Here is a 21,577-nt window from a genome sequence, read left to right on the forward strand (position 1 = left end):
ATTTTGCATCCGCGTCCATCATCTGTCTGGCAGGAAGCGACAAGCATGGTTCATCAGTGGTAGGTGGAATAGGGGTTGCTCGTTGCGGTTAATCAGAGTTATTTTGTCTTTCAAAAATGTCAGACTGTGCTTTTTTTTTAATGAGGCTTGGTAGCTAGCAATGAGGGATAGATAGATGGATGGATGGACGGACAGATAGAAGTGCAGAGATGAATGGATGGTATAGATGATAGATAGATTATTGATGGATAAATAGATGCATGGATGGATGAATGATAGACAAATGATACATGGATGGATGGATAAATAGATGATAGCTACATAGATGGGATGAATGATAGAGGGATGGATAGATGATAGCTAAATGATTGATGGATGGATAACTTCATGAATGGATGGACGATAGACAAATGATGAATGGAAGGATGAATAGATCAATAGGTACATGGATGGATGGATGGATAATAGAAAAAATGATTGATGGATAGATAAATGAAAGATGGATGGATGGATGGATGGACAGATTATAGACAAATGATGGCTGGACAGATGGATAGATAAATGATAGATACAAAGATGGATAGGTGATAGATAAATGATGGATGGCTGGATAAATGGTAGAGCATTTATTAAGTGCTGGCTATACATGAGTTCTAGATCTGAAGTTAGAGGAGCTGATTTTGAATTGGATAAATCATTTAATTTCTCTATGACTTAGTTTTCCTCGGTCTGAATGATGGCTTAGGTCTTCTTTTTAGTTTCAAATTCTACATGAAATTAAACACATTTCCATCCTCATACTGGCTACAAGAAACCAATCCCATTTGTTTAGGCTGCCTCTGCTTTTTTAAACTTTGTAAAAATTCCTGGCAGTTAATATTTAGGAAGATCTGGCTATATGGTGAATTTAATTCTAACCTCTGATCTGTATTACCTGTGTGATCTTGGACAGGTTGCCAAACCTTTCAATTCAATAGGCAATTCTCTAAAACTAGAAGATACAGTGAAGGTGCCATCTGTAATGGGAGTTTCTTCATCCAGCATCATCTAAACTAATGAAATCATAGAAATGTGCTCCATTTATCACATTTCTGTGATGTTTCAGGGTTTACAGAGGGCATTCCTCCCAACAACTCTATTCTGGAAATGAAAGTATTGTTCCTATCCTGTAGGAGGAAACTATTGCTCAGAAAGATTATCACAAGCAGATCTAGAGTTGGGGTATTTTGACTTCAGGGTTTTTTTTTTTTTTTTTTTTTTTTTGGAAATCCCCACTTCCCTAGGCAAGTGTGACCTCCTACAAGGGCCCCGGTGATATACCCTGTAGTTACTTCTTTCTGAAAATGGTGTTTGCCCAAGTTGGATGAAAATTTCTTAAAGCCAACATAGTTTTCGTTTTTAATCATTATTACTGGATAAAGCATTTATCAATTGCTTACTATATGCCACATACTGTGTTTAGCCTGGGGATAAAAATTTAAGTCTCTTTCCCCAAGTAGATTTTATTCTTTTTTTGGAAAAAAAAAAATATCATTTTGCATGTATTTTTGTCTCTCCTCCCCTCCCCCCAATCGAACAATGACAACAAAAAATTATTGTTATAAATATTCATAGTGAAGCAAAATACATTTCCACATTGGTTAAACCTCCAAATATGTTTCTGAATTTTTAGTTTACTACTTCTCTGACTAAAGGTCAGTGTTCTGTTATATATTCAGCCTTCAGCACTTATAGTTTATCATTGCAGGGTTCAGAGTTCTAACATTTTTCAGATCTGAAAATATATTAAAAAATTTTTTTCTACAATGTGACTGTCATCATATAAATCACTCAAATAGTTCTGCTCTCTTTTTCTCTGTATCAGTTCATAGAGGTCCTCCCAGGTTATGAAACTGTACATTTCACAATTTCTTATGGCATAATAATGGAATATTGCTGTATTCATGGACCATATTTTATATCACATTAATATACCATAATTTATTTAGTTATTTCCTGTTAAAAAGACAATCCCTTAGATCCAAAACTGTCTAGGTTTTTTTGCTTCCTTCTTTTTCTTTTATTGTTCTATACTGTGTACTTTTTATTTTATTTCCCCTCTATCTCCTCTCCCACCTTCATAAGAACAAGTCTTCCATGTTTTTCTAAACCAACCAGTATATTATTTCCTATACCACAGAAATATTTCTTTCTGGATTCAAATAGCATCTTTCTTCATAGGATCTTCAAAGTTAATTTGGGCATTTATAATAGTTAGAATGACTTGGTTCCTCAAAGTTGTTCTGAAAACAATACTGTTACTGCATACAATGTTCTCTTGGTTTTGCTCATTTCACTCTTCATTATTTCATGGAAATCTCTCCGTGTTTTTTTTATTATTAAAACTTTTTTATTTTCAAAACATATGCATAGATAATCTTTAACATTCATACTTGCAAAACCTTGTATTCCTAATTTTTTCCTTCCTTCCCCCAACCTCCTCCCCTAGACAACAAGTAATCCAATATAGGTTAAACATGTGCAATTCTTCTATACATATTTCCATAATTGTCATGCTGCACAAGAAAAATCAGATCAAAAAGGAAAAAAAATGAGAAAGAAAACAAAATGCAAGTAAGCAAACAACAATAAAAAAGGTGGAAATACTATGCTGTGATATGCTGTCCCCACGTTTCTCTCTCTGGGTGTAAATGGCTCCCTCCATCACAAGATCATTGAAACTGGCCTGAATCATCTCACTGTTGAAAAGAGCCAAGTCCATCAGAACTGATTGTTATATAATATTGATGTCATCATGTATAATGATCTCCAGGTTCTGCTCATTTCACTTAGTATCAGTTCATATCAGTCTCTCCAGGCTTTTCTGAAATCACCCTCCTGATCGTTTCTTATAGAACAATAGTATTCCATAGCATTCATATACCAGAACTTATTCAGTCATTCTCCAGCTGATGGGTATCCACTCAGTTCCCAGTTTCTTGCCACTACAAAAATGACTGCCACGAATATGTTTGCACATGTGGGTCCTTTTCCCTTCTTTAATATTTCTTTGGGATATGTGAGCCCAGTAGAAACACTACTAGGTCAAAGGGTATGCACATTTTGATAACTTTTTGAGCATAGTTCCAAATTACTCTCCAAAAGGGTTGAATCAGTTCACAACTCCACCAACTAGTGTCCCAGTTTTTCCACATTCCCTCAAACATTCATTATTATCTTTTCCTGTCATCTTAGCCAATCTGAGAGGTGGGAAGTGGTACCTCAGAGTTCTCTTAATTTGCATTTCTCTGATCAATAGTGATTTAGAATACCTTTTCATATGACTAGAAATGGTTTCAATTTCATCTGAAAAATGTTTATATCCTTTGACCATTTATCAATTGGAGAATGGCTTGAATTCTTTTAATTTTGAGTCAGTTCTCTCTGTATTTTAGATATGAGAGTTTATCTGAACCCTTGAAGGTAAATTTTTTTTCCCAGTTTATTGCTTCCCTCCTAATCTTGTCTGCATTGGTTTTGTTTGCACAAAACCTTTTTAGCTTAATATAATCAAAATTATCCATTTTGCATTTCATAATGTACTCTAGTTCTTCTTTGGCCACAAATTCCTTCCTTCTCCATAGATCTAAGAGGTAGACTCTCCTTTGTTTTTCTAATTTACTTATAATATCACTCTTTATATCTAAATCATGAATACATTTCGACCTTCTCTTGGTATAAGGTATTAGGTGTTTTCCATGCTTTTAAAAAATTCATTGAGTTCAATATTTCTTATAGCAAAGTAATATTCCATCATGAACATATATCACAATTTGTTTAGTCATTCTTCATTTGATAGGCATCTCCACAGTGTTCATTCCTTTGTCACCACAAAGAAAGCTGCTTTAAATATTTTGAAACATGTGGTTTTTTTTCTTTTCCCTTAATCCTCTGGGAAATAAACCTAAAAGTGGTATAACTGGATCAAAGGATATCAGCAGAATATATAGTTCCAAATGTTTCACCAGATCGGTAGGGTCAAGGGCAAAGAGGTGGTACAGTGGTTCCACCAACCTTGGAATCAGGACGACTTGATCCTACCCAGACACTTGCCACTTATAAGCTATGTGATCCCTGGCAAGATTCACTTAACCACAATTGCCTCACCAAAAAACCAAATAAAAAAATAAATAAACAACAACAAAAATTTTATCACTTCACAGATCTATCAATAATGAGTTAAGGTCCCAATTTCTCCACATTCTGTTCAACATTTGTCACCTTCTTCAATCATTTAGCTAATCTGATAGATATAACAGATCTCAAGGTGGTTTTAATGTATATTTCTCTAACCAATAATGATTTAGAGTATTTTTTCATATAACTATACATTATTTTGGTTTCTTTATCAAATAATGGTCTATTCATATCCTTTGAAAGTTCTTTATATATTTGAGGTATCAAATCTTTTTTTTTTGAATTTGAATATTTTATTTTTCAAAAGTATCTTATTTTTTCAAATACATGGAAAGATAGTTTTCAACATGCATCTTTGCAAAGGCTTGTGTTCTAATTTTTTCTCCCTCTTCCCTCTGTTCTCTTTTCTCTCCCCAAGACAGCAAGCAATCCAACTGATGCTAAGTGAAGTGAGCAGAACCAGGAGATCATAATACATAGCAACAAGATTATGTGATGATTAACTCTGATGGACTTGTGATTCTTTTCAGCAATGAGGTGATTCTGGCCAATTTCAATGGACTTGTGAAGAGAGCCATGGGCATGCAGAGAGAGGATTATGGGCACTGAATGTGGATCAAAATACAGTATTTTCACCTTTTTTGTTGTTATTTGTTTGTGGGTTTTTTTCTTTCTCATTTTTTTTTCCTTTTTTATCTCATTTTTCTTATGTAGCATTATAAATGTGGAAAACTGTGTAGAAGAATTGCACGTTTAACATATATGGGATTACTTGCTGTGTAGAGGATGGGGTGTGGGGAAAGGGAGAGAGAAAAATTTGGAACACAAGGTTTTGCAAGATTGAATGTTGAAAACTATCTTTGCATGTATTTTGAAAATAAAAAAAAATTGTGAGAGAAAGACAGAGAGACAGAGTGAGTAGGCATTTTTGTTTCACACCTGATCTTAACAGGAAAGCATCTAGCTTATACCCATTATCAAAAATGGTTGCCAATGATTTTAGGTAAATGCTTCTTATGAGTTTAAGGAAATGTAATTTTATTGCATTGTGGTCTCTAAAGGAAGCATTTAATATTTCTGTGTCCTAAATTTATATATATATATATATATATATATATATATATATATATATATATATTTGTGTCCTAACATATGATTGATCCTTATAAAGAATCCTTGTAAATGTACTTCTGAGAAAAAGATATATCCCTCTCCAGTTCCATTCAATTTTTTTCCAGATATCATATCTACCTTATCTAAAATTCTATTCAGTTGCTTTCTTTCTTTCTTAATTATATTTTGGTTAGATTTGTCTACTTCTGAAATGGGAACATTAAAGTCCCCTATAGAGGGCCAGGAGGTAAGACTCCATTCCAGGTTTTGAGTCTTACAGTAACATGGCTCACCAAAATTGCCCTATTGAAACAGCAGAAACTGCTTGTCAATATAATAAATTAATAATCTAGTGACTGAAGCAAAATTCAAACAATACTCTTTGGATTAAAAGCTACACCTTTGAATTTAGGACAGGAAAGAATGACCACAAGGAGGCTAAAGGTATTTGGGAGAAAGATACCTGAGATAATGGTATAATAAACTTTACTCTGATGCTGTATCTCAACTATTTATATCTCTGTCTAAGTAACTAAGATCTGGGGCTTAAGGGGTTTAATCGTTTACATCATAGCAGAATTTTGTCAGGCTATAGGAATTTTAAAAGAGTGTATTTTGTATCAAACCTATAAGCATTTGAAGTACATATATTTGTGTCTCTAATCAATAAACTTTGAAGCATCCACAAACAGGACTTTCCTGCCTAGCCCCAGTATGTTGTCACATCCTTCCTCACTACAGAAGCTGGACTCCAACAGTGCCCCATTATTATAGTACAACTATGTAATTCCACCTGCCATTCATCCAACTTTTCTTTTAAAATTTAGATGCCAATTTGGAACTATGCTCAAAAAGTTATCAAACTGTGCATACCCTTTGACCCAGCAATGTTTGTACTGGGCTTATATCCCAAAGAGATCTTAAAGGAGGGAAAGCGATCCACATGTGTAGAAATGGTTGTGGTAGCCCTTTTTGTAGTGGTAAGAAACTGGAAACTGAGTGGCTGCCCATCAATTGGAGAATGGTTGAATAAATTGTGGTATATATTAGGAATATTATTGTACTGTAAGAAACGACCAGCAGGATGATTTCAGAGAGGCCTGGAGAGACTTACATGAACAAATGCTGAGTGAAATGAGCAGAGCCAGGAGATCATCATACACATCACTCTTTTGTTGTTGTTGGCTTGTATTTTGTTTTCTTTCTTATTTTTTTCCTTTTTCATCTAGTTTTTCTTGTGCAATGTGATAAATGTGGAAATATGTATATAAGAATTGTACATGTTTAACCTCTATTGGATTACTTGCTCTCTAGGGGAAAAGGGAAAAAATTATGGAACATAAATTTTTGCAAGGATGAATGTTGAATATTATCTATACATATATTTTGAAAAGAAAAATAAAATTTTAAAAATTTAGATGCTATGGCTTTTGGTATATATGTTTAGTATTAATATTGCTTCACTACCTATGGTACCTTTCACCATAATAGTTCCCCTGTTTATCTCTTTTAATCAATTTTAGCTACCTCTACTTTTTTTGCATTGGCTGATGTATAATATATTCTACTCCAACCATTTATTTTAACTCTGTGTATTCTCATTTTAAAATGTGTTTCTTATATATAGCATATTGTCAGATTCTGTATTCATTTCCATTTTATGGGTGAATTCATCCCATTCACATTCCAAGTTATAATTATCATTTGTGTATTTCTCTCCATCCTATTTTTCCTCACTATTGTCCTATGTGTCTCTTTTTACCCAATCCCTTTCTACTACCTCTCTATTCCAAATCTTTTTGAAGAATCTTTCCCTTACCATCTACTCTTGCTCTCTTTTTCTTTGTTCTACCCACTTTGATTAGGTTCTGTTTCTTTTATTCTTCTCCTACTTTCTTAAATCTTAATCAACATACTCTTCTATACCTCCTTTTCCTGTTCCCTCAACCTATTATTTCGATATAAATTTGGAAGATTTTCATGCTCTTCTAAATGTAAATGTTCCCTCTTTAATACAGATCTGATGAGAGTAGCCTTCCACCACTACCAGCCCTTCATCCTCACCTGATTCCTTCTTCCTCTCAAGCCTCATTTGTATAATTGTTCATTTTACCTTTTCTTACACAATTTCAGTTTTTAGACTCACCACATCATACTTAGCTCTTCCCCAATCTTTCTACTAATGACAATTTTAAGCATGCAGTTTACATTTCCATATAAAAAGTAGTTTATCCTTATTGAATCTCTTGTAATTGGTCTTTGATGTTTACCTTATGTTTCTCCTGGATCTTCTGTGTCAAATTTCTCTATTATGTCCTGGATTTTTTGAGACAAAATTTTGAAAGTCTATCAATTCACTGAATATCTTTTAACATTTTTTTTTACTTTTGGTGTGATTCTATTAGTGTAAGTATCTTCTGAATGAGGAAATTTCCTTGACTTATGAGTGTAGGTCCCCTCTCTGCAATCAGTGTTATAAAGTTTCCCATAGTAGGTACACAATAAATGCTTGTTGAATTCCACGAAGCTCCCCACCTACGACGGATAACAGAATTATTGGTCATTTGTAGCTGGTTATATGGGCGTGGATGGATAGACTAACCATGGATCCCGGGGACAGCAAGGGAGGTTGCGGCATAAGGTTTGCCAATAATGAGACGAATAATAAAAGCTAGTCTTTATGAGGCTCCTTAGCGCTGCAAAGCTCCTTACAAATTTGATTTCATTCACAATTCTTTCAGGTGCTGCAATTATTATCTGAGAATAGTGAACATGAATAGCTAACATTAAGGGACGCTCGCCCAGAGTCACACGCTGGGACGTTTCCGGGGCTGGATTTGAACTCAGGCCCTCCCGAGTCCAGCACTCTGACCGATGCCAGCCCAGCAGACTCAAGATTGTTCGCTTTTCCCCGAAGACGTCGGGTTTGACCCAGACTTTGGGGTTTAGGAAAGGACGCGTCGCACGTGCAATCCGTTTTCACTAGGGGCTGCACGGAGGAGAGAGTCGGGCAGTTCGTGTGAGCGGAACCTACTCCGTGACGGGCCCGCAGTCTCTTAAGCGGAGTTAGGGTGGGGGTGCGGTACTAGAGGATGAAACGGAAGCCACCCACCCTGCGGGAAAACCACTAGGAAAGGCTCGGAGACCGCCCCCAGCTTGGCACATGCGCACCGACTACAGCAGCATCCGCCGCAGAGTCCTCCGCGTTCCCAGCATGCCCCTAGGCGCCTAGAAGATTACTTCCGGACCATGACTTTTCACTTTCGGTCCATCCCCTCTCCTCCTTCCCCGCCCACTTCTGATAGGTGCACCCCTGCTCCCTCGGACCCACGTGACTTGACGGTGGCAGAGAAGACCAATCAAAAAACTGGATGGCAATGGGAAGTCGGACGGTGGGCCCCTGGGAGTTCGGGGTTGAGTCTGCGGCTGCGCGCTGAGAGGGCCGCCGTCCGGAGGAGCCTGGGATTAGCCGCGGATCCTTCGGGGACCCCTCAAACGCCGGCACCATGGTGAGTGGAGTGCTGAGAAGGAGGAGACCTCGGGGAAGATTGGAGGCCGGAAACAGGCCAGGGGCCGTGCTGCGCGGAGCGGACCTGGGACGGGGCTGGGGAGGGAGCTTGGGCCCGAGGCCGCGGAGGGGGGGGGGGGGGGGGGGGGGGGGGGGGGGGGGGGGGTTTGAGAGGCTGCGGCTGCCCCGGCACTGACCTCCCTCGCCTTCCCCTCCCCCAGTCTATTATGTCCTATAACGGAGGGGCCGTCATGGCCATGAAGGGGAAGAACTGCGTGGCCATCGCTGCGGACAGGCGCTTTGGCATCCAGGCCCAGATGGTAACCACCGACTTCCAGAAGATCTTCCCCATGGGAGACCGCCTCTACATCGGCCTGGCGGGGCTGGCCACCGATGTACAGACCGTGTAAGTGTGAGCCTTCCTTCCCGCTCTGACACGGGTGTTCCTGAGGCTTAGCGCTCAAAGAACTGCGTGCATTTAAATGGGGAAAAAAAAACAAAAACACTGCAGCATTCTGACTTAGCTGGGAAAAAATGACACCATTTTTCTCTCTGATCTCCAACTAGAATTTTTTTTCAACTGTCTAGAAACACTCTTCTGTCAAAGCGTCCCTTGGCTTCATCAGACCCAAAAGATCTCGGTCTCATGAATGCCCGTCCCTGAAAGGACTTGGCCCTGAACTGGTGCCCTTGCATTTATCAAGAATCTACCCCTTTTAAGGTTGGGGGGAGAGGAAGGAGCGATGTGCTTGAAGGGTAGTTGGGAAAACAGGATACGTTCTTTTAAAGAGTGCTGACAGTCGTGACAAACGAGGAGCATCCAAAGAGTGGCAGAGAAAATAATCGTGGGGGAATGAAGATAAGAAAGAGGTCTGTCTTGTGCCGGATTGATTTAAGTGGCCTTGAAAGCATGGAATAACTGACTGTTAGAACTGAGAGAACCTATAGAGAACATCTAATCCAGTCCTCCCATTTTACATAGAGGGGAGGCCCAGAAAGGGGAAATGTTTGCATAGTTAAACATCTTGTTTCTGAACAAGAAACCAGGTTGTCTGGCTTATTGTCTATTGCTTTTTCTTTAATTATCTCTACCTGCCAACCAGGAATTAGTGGATAAGACTTAGGAAATTGTCCGAGGCACAGAGATTAAGTGACTTACTTTCTCAGTCATAACTAGTAAAAATATCAGAGACTTGCTGTGCTGTCAAAAAATTTGACCTGGGCCTTTAAAGAAAGAACCACCATGAATTAAGTTATGTAGATAATTGTTACAAGGGCAGAAGGTCTATGTAGAAGAGGAAGTAATGGAAATAAGTCTAGAAAATGGAATATGGAAGGACTAAAGGGTTTACATTTTATCCTTTAGGAAATGGGAAGTCCTCAAAGGTTTTTAAGTAATTGGGTAATATGGTAAAAAGGATATATTTTATATTAATCTGGGTAGTGCTGGACCAAATGAATTGGAGAGACTACAGAATAAAAGTGAAGAAGTATAATTCAGATATAATAAGGAAGGGCCTGCTTAGGGTATGGAAGAAAGGAGTAAGAATAATTGACAGTTCTTGGTGACTAACTGGATGTGGGTGAATAGGCAGAGGGAGTTAAAGATCATATATAATCTTCTGCCTTTCCTAACTATATATGAAAACATTCAATTTGTTTAATGTCAGAACAAAAAAATAAAATGGAAAAAAGTTTTAAAAGTGACAAAGGAATGGAGTAAACTTTCTCCTCACTTCACCTTCCTGTTGGTACAGTTAAGACACATAGCAGGCAGAACTACTGAAGGAAATAGTTTTAAAGTTGCACATTCACAAGTTCTAATTTGCAAAAACAGATGTGCTGTTGGGGTTTTGAATGAAATGGAGTTATTTGGAGATGGCTTTTTGAAAGGTAAGTTTTGCTTTAGGTTGATAATATTGACTTAGTCTCTTTTGTCACTTGCCATCCTGGCAATGGGAGAATCACAAGCTAATACTTACATATTTGACTCTTGATTTCTTCCCTCAGAGCTCAGCGCCTCAAATTCCGGCTGAATTTATATGAACTGAAGGAAGGAAGACAGATCAAACCTAATACCCTCATGAGTATGGTAGCTAACCTTCTCTATGAGAAACGGTAAGCAGGCCCTGGGCTTTAAAGGTCTGGGAGGTCTTTCAAAAACAGGCTTCCAGGATTAAATGGTTGGGAGCAAAGCAGAGACACTGGAACGCAGCAGTAGTGGCAAAAGTTAGTGTGTGTGTGTATATATATATATATATATATATATATGTATATATGTATATATGTATATGTATATATACTATTGTGGAAGAGGAGTTCACATTTTGGAAGGCCTTAGGAGTCAGAAAAGACCTGAGTTAGAGTCTCAATGGCCTCTGACATTTACTTAGCTGGGTGATCATAGTCAAAATCATTTAACCTCCACCCCTCATCTGTAAAATGGGCATAATAATACTTTTGAGAGTCAAGTTGAATTTTTTTTTATCAGCTTACATTTTTATAGAGATTTATAAAATGCTTTTGTTGAGATACGAGGCAACCCACCCTTGGTCATACAGCATAAATTTCTGAGATGGAATCTAAGCCCAAGTTTCTCTCCTCAAATCTAACACTTTCTGGTATTTCTGGCTATCTTTTAATTCATAATTACTGTTTTGCAAAGTATGTCATATACTATCCCTTTACTCCCAGGATAACTTGTATAAAACTCAAATGTAGCTTACTATAGCAGAGTTTTCCAGGGTATGTATTTTTTTCCATTCAAAAAGATGATTGAGGGTGTGAGTAGTGGGTAGGGTAGCACATACTGTATTCAAGTTAATTCCAATACTTTCATTTGTATGGGTCTCTGCTGGCATAAATGACAGCTCAGCTGAACTTTCCCCTGAATTAGTGAATGTAATGCACTTTGGGAACCCGAAAGCATTATGTCACTTTTGGCTTTTTGTATTAGGCCCCCATCTCACCAGTGACTTCCAGACAGGAGCTCAGACTTCAAAGTGCTTTAAATCTGCAGCACATTCTTTAGGGTCAGGGAGAGAAAGCTCCCTTGACTTGCAGCTGAGTAGAGAAGGACCTTTTGTGTGGACTTAGAAAAGTGTAGAGATAGGCACTTGTTGGTCCTTCCGTTCTCAATGAGGACCATGACATCAAGGAGGTGATGCGGTGGCATTTAAGTGAGGGAGGGCTGGACAAGGTCACCAGCTTCACTTTTCTCTCCAGAGCTTCTGGGTCTAGTAGCCAGATAGAGATCTGCGTGATTGGAAGGATAGGGACTGAATGGAGAGGGACAAGGAGGATGGATGGGACCAAAGTCGAAGGGATGGTTAGAAAAGAAAGCCTTAAGGGAAGTACAGGAAAAAGGAAGGGGAAAAGAGTTTCTAAGTACTGCCTGATACCAAATAGGAAATGGAGAATTTAAAAACAAATCTATGTAAGGAAACAAGCTAATGGCACATTGACTGGGGGGATGTTTTCTTTCTGTTCTAACCAGCCTGGGAGAAGTGGGGAGGTACCTACTGAATTCTTTTGACCATCCCTTTTTTACCCCACCACTGCCAGGTTTGGCCCCTACTACACTGAGCCAGTCATTGCTGGCTTACACCCCAAGACCTTTGAACCCTTTATTTGTTCTTTGGACCTCATTGGCTGCCCCATGGTGACTGATGACTTTGTGGTCAGCGGTACCTGCTCGGAACAGATGTATGGAATGTGTGAATCCCTCTGGGAACCCGATATGGTAAGTGGAATTGCGGGTGTTGGGAGATCCCAAACCCTGCCTAGGTTTTCTGCCCCTTTGTCATTAAATAAAAAGTGAATTTGCATATTAAGTGTTAAGAAATGAATGCCAGAGACACTTCTCGCTGGAGTTAGAGCCAGTTTGGTTAGCAGATACTTACTTTTTTGATTTTTATTTCTCTGACTCCAGAGAGGAACAATCCTCAGGTATGATCCCAGTCATAGTTTTGAATTGTAGGACTAACAGTTTTTAAAGCAAGTATTTTAAAGGTTTATTTTTCTCATCTATTTATAGATTGGAGATAAGAAAAAAGGGAGGGATGGGACCTTGGGTTAGGCCTGAAAACTTGAGTTGAGAAATATTAGTGAATAAGGAGCTGGATTTTGAGAATTGATAGGAAACCCTTTTCTTTGTAGGAACCTGAACACCTCTTTGAAACCATCTCCCAAGCTATGCTGAATGCTGTAGATCGGGATGCTGTGTCAGGAATGGGGGTGATTGTCCATATTATGTGAGTATGGGGTGATGTAATTTTTTCTTACTGCCTTGGGCAGGCTTTTGGAGAGGGAACTATTTAGTTTGTAGCAAGGTAAAGTGGGAATAAACTAAGCCGCTCATTTCCAATTTTCTTTCCCCAACACCTAGGGTATATAATGCCTGGTCTTGTGTCCTGAACTTCCCATTCTTGTCATGGCACTTTCCAGGTTTGACCACATGTCAGAAGATTCAAGGCAAGGGTCCATTCTCCCTAAAGAGAGGCAGAAACATTCTCTTGGGAAATAGTTTGAAATATAGACATTTGTCCCTGGGCTTTAACATAGACCAGATGTAATTTATTTTCTTTCCCTGTGCTCCACATTTTTTGAGAAGGGGAATGTAAATCTTTAGCCAATTTTTAAAATTTCATGATGACTCTCCTCTGATTCCCAGCAAGTTTATTTCCTTTTCTTCTTCACCAGTATGATTTTCAAGACTGTAAACTAAATCTAAATGCGGTTTAGCAAAACTAAAAGGCAAGTCAATTACTTTCCTGTTCATCTTTGTTATAGCAGTTGTATTTAACTTGGGAGGAGGGAATCTTCCCCCCTCCCCCCCCAGTTACAATGCATTTTTTTCCTCCCATCTTCCCCCTCCCAAGAAAAAAGAAAATTTGTAACAAGTAAGCCTAGTCAAGGCAAAACAAATCCCCACGTGGGTCACATCCTAAAATGGGGTTAGTGCAACTATATTTAGTACAACGAGCATTGAACCAGGAAAAAACTTCTGGATAGTCACTAAACATCCTTATTAAATTTTAACCTTAAACGTATTGCTAGGTTTCTTGAAAAAGGTAGAAGTGTCTCTCTTGGTGTGGTCATTTAGGCATCAGAGTCAAAAGTTAAAACTTAAAAACTGTAATATTCTCTTATTTCCTCCTTTAGTGAGAAAGACAAGATCACCACCCGGACATTGAAAGCACGAATGGACTAACCTTTCCCCACCCATTTTTTCCCTTTCTCAGAGCCCACTGATTTTTTCTTAAAAAAATAAAGTAATAAGTAACCTCTTCTTGCTTGCTGAATAACTTCCATAGTTGTTTCAGGGAGGTGGCCTTTTCTCTTCCCAACCTGGAAGGAACCTTGGGTACTCTTTGCCTTGTGGACTCCTTTTTAAGGATTATCTGTAAAAGTTTTCAAGGGGTACTACTAGTCTTTCACACCCACAAATGGTAGGGTTGGGGCTGGCATGTATACAAATGTATCTTGTTGAAGGCAAACAAAGAGTAAGGGAGTTTGGGAGAAGCGATTGATAGGAGACAATAAAGAGGCACTAGCTGCACCACCCTTTTCGACTAGTCTAATAAAGCATGTCAAAATGGCATTTGTAATGTCCCTTCCCCAAGCTGAGGCACTTAGTGATAGTTAAAAGTTGGCTTTGCAAATTGGAAGGTGAAATGCTACTTTAAACTTTATTCCAAGGTGGGCACAAAAACCATAGTGAAAAAAAGATGTACACAAAATTTGGAGTTTTATTTTTTTTCCCTTGGGTCAGAGATTCATCTTTTAACATGCATGCATTTCAAAACAGTAATAGGGTCTCAAACTTCTCCGAGCAAACAGACAAGCACAGAGGACTGAAAATTCCTATTTAAAAAATGGAAATCTAGATGTCATGATTGGTGGAGTTTTTCCCTTCCCCAAAAAAGTTGAACCCAAAACTTTATTCACATTTTGTTTCAATTGCAATGATCTGTCTGTGCTGAAGAGCATGATACCAGTTAAGGAACAATCCTGGACTTATCTCCTTTGAGGCATTACACTAGATCTCTTGCAAAGTGACTATGAGCAGGGCGAGAAAAGTTCTTCCTTAAGTAAGCTCCCCTTAAGATCTGCTACCCCAACCTTTCTGGGAGATATGGACATGACATCAAGAGATTAGGTAAAGAATACCTTTAAGTAAAGACTTGAAAAAGGGGGGGGGGGGGGGGGGAGAAGAGAAGCACAATGATTGATTACAAATTTTCTGATGATATGATCTATAGAATTGCCATGTTTCAAATACAAGGAACTGGACCTTTTGAAATGAGCCATCCATCAGCCCTCATATTGGTGCAATGTAAAATTTTTCCCTTTACTCTCTGTACTTAAAAAATTAAACCAGTCCAACCATTCCCTAGCCTTTTAGAGTTTAAAATTGTTCTTCATATGAAGGGGGCTGTTTTACATAAGAATGAGGCAAACAACACTTCCATTCTAAATGCAAAATGGTAGATAATTTTCTCTTTTTCCTGGGATAAGGACAAAAACAAAGTACTATCTTCTTCCACCCAGGGTATAAATATATGTCAGAAGCACCAGCTGGGGAGGTCCTGTCCTGAGATACAGAACAGGAGAGTAGGAAGGGGTTAGCAGCCTCTTTACCAATTACAGTCAGACTAATGTTGCCACCACAGAATCAGTGGGAGACCAGAGAAGGGCTATAGATTGCCCAGTCCTTTTGAGAGAATAACCTTAAGGATCTAGGCATACTCAGCCTGGATTGCTGGGCTGATAATTTGCTGGAATATCTTCCAATCCACCAAACAGAATTGGAAAGGGGGAGTTTGTGTGTATGTGTATTGTGGTGAAGTGTAGGGGTGGGACATGAATGCATGCAAAGGTTAGTGGTCACTGAGTTTAAAGAGGCCAGGGCCTTCAGGTAGTGGTCTTTATCGTGGAGGTATAAGAGTAATTCTTCACTGTGACAAGGAGCCTACTGGATTCTCATTTGCAGCCACAAACATTCAAATAGGTCTGAAGAGGAGGACTCATGTTAATAGAAATACATATTACTTAGTCCCCTAAAGGAGGAAAGGAAGACAGACCCTCTCTATAACTTCACTCTGCCTTTCCTGTTTTAAACCTTTGACCTCCAGAGACTCCAGAATTGCTCTTAAATTTTACATTAAGACTGTAACAGCTTCTCATCTCTTCTTAGAGCTATCTTCTGTGCAAAATCAACATAAAAATGGAGGACAGGGAAAATGTCAGACTCCACCTACCCAAAGGATGTGGGGGGAAACAGCCTTTGAATACCAGTTCCCTTCTTTTTTCTACATTTTCTAACCATTAAAAAATGAGAAAACTTGAATAAAGATGAATAGCTTTTAAATATTCTAAATCCAAAGGACAAAACCTAAGGTTCTGAGAAATAGCAGAAAATGGAGTAACCATTTTTAAAACCCTTTTTAAAAAAAATCACCAAACCACAACTCAAATGCTGGTAACTCTTACCTTGCAGCTGGGAGATAACCAAAAATACTGACTAGAAACAAAATGAGTATTTGAAACAGAATGCTACCTCTCAAAAATGTAAACAATATACAAAAAAAAAAAAAAATTAAAAACCATAATGTTAAAAACAAGTTAGATACCTGGGTAGTATATCTTTAAATGATTAAATCACATCTGCACTTTCTATACACATTATGGCAACATGATCAACAGATGTAATGGAAAGAGAATGATGGGAGCACAAGTGTTAAAAGGACAATCTTCCAAACTTCTCAGACAACAGAGGTCTAGAATCATATCCAACTTTTCATTCTTGATTTAGGGATGGGGTCAAGTCCAAAAATCATTCCTACATAAATTCTTTCCTAAGTCTGACTGGCTTTCTGAGGGTCATCTGGTTCCAAGTTCTATCCCGTCACCTTGGAAGCTTTGTTGCAGATAGCTGATCCAAGGTACCTTGCACCTACCACTTCTCTGAATTTCATCCAAGCAGCACAGGGCAGGGATGACTAATCTATCATCTCTAATCCATTCCTATAATGAATCCAGGCCAAAAGGTAGAGGATAAAAGCTTCCCATTCCTGCTTTAGAAGCTAAGCCCAAACTACAACAAAGAAAATCAAACCTCATTCCAAATGGTGTGGCAAACCATACTGTCTTGGACAATACTATTTACAAGCTTCTCCAATACTTGCCCTGGTTGTCTGTCCTTTTCCCACCCTCACTCAGTATTTTCACTTGGTTAGATCCCTTGTGGCCGAGTTTTCTCTCTGAAAAGGGGGAAACTGCTTGACCTCAGAAAGACCTATGCCTGGCTCATTTCTGAAACAAAAGTAAATCAGGGCCCCTGAGGTAGGAGAGCCCAAAATGAAGTTGAAGAAGCCCATTATTTCTAAATGGAAAGAAGAATGAATGGGCAACTAGCTAAAAATCCAGGGTTATTTTGGGGGGGTTAAAGTCATCCCAGATGGTACTGATCTTGGTCACATATATTACTAAGTACATGACTTTTAACTTACTGGAAGTGTTTTCTCCAGATGACTCCTGAGCCATTGCAAATAGAAAAGGGACATTCACTCATTAACCTTGAGGGCTTTTGAATGCTACACCAGGAGTTGAAGAATAAGACATCTATATTACAGAACTAGGAAAGATCTCACTGGAGAAGACACTCAGAAGGAACAATTTAACTTCCCTCAGATTAAGAACTTGGACCCACACAAGTCCAAAACTAAATAAGGCTTGCTGGGTTTGGGGAGGGGGGGAGATTAAATTGAAAGGGAAGAAGTACACAAGATTTTCGGTGACTTTCATGCTCTGATTTCTTGAGGTTTTAGAAGGGAAAAATAACTGAATACATGATGATAATATCCATTAGCGTACTTTCTACTTCTGGGATCCACTGGGAGGCAGGCTTTGAGAAGGAAACACCTGCCAGGATTCCATGGGCATGTGCAGTCTCTTTTTAAAACAAATGGCTCCAAAAGCCAACAAACTCTGACATCTTTGGCCATCAGTCCCCCATGGCCTGTGCTGGGCCATGTCGGGGGCTGGGGGAAGGGAGTAAGTACTGATGGAAGAACAATCTCATTTTGAATTTCTATGCATGGTAGGCAGTGGGGAGAGCTGCACTCGATACCCTAGTTTAAAAAAATAATCCATCCAACCAAATCCCCCCCAAGAGGTTTGGAAGTTACTGGCATTCTCCTTTCTGATGTCATAGTGCTTTGCTCTAACTGGCCCCAATGCAGGGAGGGCTACTGGGGCTTTTTCATTAAAACAGAGTTGGGGTGGAGGAGAACAGGATGACTTGCACACAACATTATAAATAACAATGTTGAAGCAATGCGATTTAAAAAAACAAAACCCAAATAAACCCGACGGAGCCCTGCCCAGCCTCTGGGTGTCTCAGTAACAAAGAGAGGGCCACTTTTCCACCAGGGTCAAGTGGGGGAATCCAGGGTGCACAGAAGATGAAGATCCCCACAAAACTCTCTCTCTCACACACACACACACACACACACACACACACACTCACTCACTCACTCTCGCACACGCTGCTACAGTGTCTTGTACAGTGTTGCAGGCTACGTTAGTCTCTTCTCTGAAGCTTACCCTCTCCCCCCTCAGCTCTCCACCTGCCCCCCCTTTCCTTCCCAGCTCCCACCCCAGCACTCGGGTTCTGGCTGCAAGCAGACGACGACTATGTCAGGATGTTGGACATGAATTCATTGAAGCGCTTGGAGTACTGCTCAGGGTTCACTGTTGAAATTTCCGCCCCAGCCTGCAATGCATAAAGGACATGTTACAGACTGGTCTGGGGGTCAGAGCCTGCCCAGTCTGGCAGGGCCCCAGCTAAATGTACACAGCTGGGATGTGTTCTTGCAAGCAGTTTTTCAGTTATGACTGACCCACTGGAGCTGGCTTGTTTTTATCCTGTTCCTCTCAGGGTAAGTCTCACTAAAGTTCAGATTCCCCTCCCTACAAGCCTATAATAGTACACTTAGTTAAGTATGGGGGGAGGCCAAGGAGGAGGCCCCAGATCTTCCAATGTTTTATTTTGCAGAACAACGGATTTAAATCTGGAGGGAAAGAGGCCTTTAGGGAGCAGTATAAATACAAAAACAAAGTTGTTACAAGCTGCCTAGTGAGAAGCAACACATCTTAAGAAACCCTATGGGAGAGGGGGCAGGTGAGATCATTCTCTAAGGACGAGAAACAGGGTCAAGGCAAGCCCACCTGCTTGAAGGGACAGAGGACAAACAGAGCAGCTTTTCCTGGAGCCCTCTCTGAGACAGAGAAGAGGCAGCAGGCTTCAGGCCATCCACCTCTCAAGGCCAGGGTTTGGAGAGCATGAACATTAGTTGATCAAATGACAGACATTTATTATAGAGAAAAGGAAACTTTGGGGGGGAAATGGCTGCTGACTTCACTCGCTGAAAGAGAAGGATGCTCTGCTTGGCTGAAGGGCAGCAATGGGTGAAAGGTAGAGAGGCAATCTTAGGTTTGAGGCGAGGAAAAACCTATCAACTCTTAGAGAGACTGAGAAAGAGTCTGGCTGCTGCCTCTTGAGAGGCTGCTTGGGGAGACTGCTGGCAGAAGGGACTCAGACACAGGAGCCTCTCAGAGCTCTGTCTCAAGGTCCCCCATCTTGCTGTTACCTGGTTTGGAACAGGGCAGACTCACCCCATGTTTCACTGTTTTGGCAGCATGTGCAGCTTTTTTCTTGGCATCATAGGGTGTGAGGATGTCAATGATGGCCATGAAATACACTTCCTTCTTAGGGGCATCTGGCAGGAAAATGAAGGGCAGGACACAGCTGGATCAGACACAAAAAACACCTACCCCAGACATGAAACTCAGAGATTCTCAAACCCTCCCTTGACATCTTCTTAAAGTAAAAGAGGATACTATTTTCCTGTATCCTCACAAGTTGTGAGGCAGAGGGGTCAGACAAGTTGGTCCAGCTGACGAGTTTTTAGGGTTTTGTGTTTGAGTAACTCAGAAGGCCTCCTAAACCACCCACCCATAGGTCAGGAAGCACACGAAATGTTCTTCTCAGGAACCTCATTGTCCCCTACTTTGCAGAACATGATCAGGATATTTAAATGAAGGAAGATGAAAGCAGATTCTACTTTGAAGCCCCTTCTCCTCTCCCATTCTAAAGAGATTAGAAAAAACTCAGAAAGAACTCCTGGAAAAGCAAGCTACTAAATGTAGCACAGGGAGCTTGGAGGGCATGGAGACAGCTCATGAACACAGGGGCCAATGTCACTTTTTCTGGGGATGGCAAAAGCCAAGGAGAGAAGACCTAAAATTTAGAGCTGAAAGGAACCTTTGAGATAACCTATCCCAAAATGCCTTATCTGAGGGTCATCCATATGCTACATAATAGAGGTCCCATATGGATTCCCAAACCAGGACTCTGGCTGCCATGCTGTAGCTGCCACAAGCAACAGCTCTTACAGAAGATAAGGTTTTCTCTGGCCATGGGACTAGAGAAAATAGGGGTGATAGAGCAGTGCTCCCACTTACTTTCATGGCTCTTCATGGCATAAACATCCACAGATGGGTCAAATTCCCCAGGGCCAAAGAATCGGGGGAAGTTGAGAAGGTTCCCAGGGCTGTCAGGGGGTGTCCCGTAGGAGCAGAGCAGATTGCCGCCCACCCCATCATTCTCACATTCCTCATCCTCTGCCCGCTCCTCCACTTCCATCTCCTCCTGTTCTGCCCGGTCCACATCATGGATGCCTACCAGAAGGCTGTAATCCATGATTTTAAGCTGCGCCAGGAACTAAGGAGGAAAGAAAAGAAAAGGATTATACAGAAAGTTCCAGTGGGTTTTGTAAAAGGGAAAGGATGGGGAAGGAGGCCAAGAGAAGAGGGGAAGGCACCAAAAGTGAGAGAAAAACTTCACCCCATGAGGGGAAGAGAACAAACTTTCCCACTTCTTCCCTTTATTCTTAGCTCTCCTGGAACAGATGAAGGGTCCTAGGAAACAAATGCTTCAGGGATCATCTAGTCAGCTTTCACTTGACAAGCCCTTTATTAATGAGGCTAGGTTAATTTGGGACTCCAGTTAATTTGGCCGTGGCCACAAAGAGCCTTCATCCTGGACTGTTACCCGATGTGACATATCCATTACAAACAAGGAGGGAGAATACATCTGGGCCCACGAAGATCTATTACAACTACTGATGAACAAGCCATAGCTCTCGGGGAGTCAGGCGTATCATCTCAATATGTGAAGATTAGTGCACTGTTCTAAATCCCTACGAGTTTAGTATTCTTGTTATTAATGTTAATCAAGTAATTGACACTTATAAAGTCTTTTTAAGATGTTTAAAATAAATGTGGGTCCCACAACAACACCAGGAAGAAGATGTTTCCTCATTCCCATTTTTTTCTTGGGGAAAGTCAAGTTCCAAGATGAACACACAGTATATGTCAGAAGGGGAATTTGAACTCAGGTCTTCTTGATTCCAAATCCAGCGTGCATTCCACTATTAGCATAATAAGATAAGAAAGCAGTAGAAAACTATGCCAATATTAAAATGTGGAAGGAAAAAAAAGAATCAAAAAAAATTTTTTTTTCAAGAGAGCCATGAAGAAAAGACAAAGGAACAGAAAGAAATGTGCATTTATCTAGCATTTACTAGGTGCCAGGTATTTGTTAAATCAAAAACAAATATCTCATTTCCTCTTCACAACATTCAAGGTAGGTCTATTATTATACCCATTTTACAGGTGGAGAAACTCAGGCAAAAAAGATTAAGTGATTTGCCT

General features: G+C 39.9%; 2 protein-coding genes across 3 annotated transcripts in view; one reads left to right on the forward strand and one right to left on the reverse strand.

Moving 5' to 3' along the window:
• The first annotated feature begins 8,671 nt into the window (after positions 1–8,671).
• PSMB3 (proteasome 20S subunit beta 3) lies at positions 8,672–14,088 on the forward strand. The gene is made up of 6 exons (XM_003768278.4): positions 8,672–8,798; positions 9,019–9,203; positions 10,808–10,915; positions 12,362–12,539; positions 12,956–13,050; positions 13,961–14,088. Exons 1-6 carry the CDS (start codon positions 8,796–8,798, stop codon positions 14,007–14,009), a joined length of 618 nt encoding a protein of 205 aa, XP_003768326.1. The 5' UTR covers positions 8,672–8,795; the 3' UTR covers positions 14,010–14,088.
• A 439-nt stretch (positions 14,089–14,527) lies between these two features.
• The window catches only part of PIP4K2B (phosphatidylinositol-5-phosphate 4-kinase type 2 beta), a 29,657-nt gene continuing 22,607 nt past the window's right edge, over positions 14,528–21,577 (reverse strand). For both annotated transcript variants that reach the window (XM_031966165.1, XM_031966166.1), the window contains exons 8-10: positions 20,327–20,585; positions 19,478–19,581; positions 14,528–18,575 (exon numbers count right to left, since the gene is read on the reverse strand). In XM_031966165.1, coding sequence (XP_031822025.1) covers positions 18,495–18,575; positions 19,478–19,581; positions 20,327–20,585 — 444 coding nt within the window. In that variant the 3' untranslated portion in view covers positions 14,528–18,494. The remainder of the gene's footprint in view (positions 18,576–19,477; positions 19,582–20,326; positions 20,586–21,577) is intronic.

Source organism: Sarcophilus harrisii, chromosome 4 (assembly GCF_902635505.1).
Source record: "Sarcophilus harrisii chromosome 4, mSarHar1.11, whole genome shotgun sequence".
NCBI classification, from domain to species: domain Eukaryota; kingdom Metazoa; phylum Chordata; class Mammalia; order Dasyuromorphia; family Dasyuridae; genus Sarcophilus; species Sarcophilus harrisii.

What these genes read in the sequence shown, in the direction of transcription:
- PSMB3 (XM_003768278.4), top strand. An exon ending in CCCTCTGGGAACCCGATATG is followed by an intron (nt 12,540 to 12,955) that starts GTAAGTGGAATT and finishes TTTTCTTTGTAG; the next exon opens with GAACCTGAACACCTCTTTGA. An exon ending in GGGGTGATTGTCCATATTAT is followed by an intron (nt 13,051 to 13,960) that starts GTGAGTATGGGG and finishes TTCCTCCTTTAG; the next exon opens with TGAGAAAGACAAGATCACCA.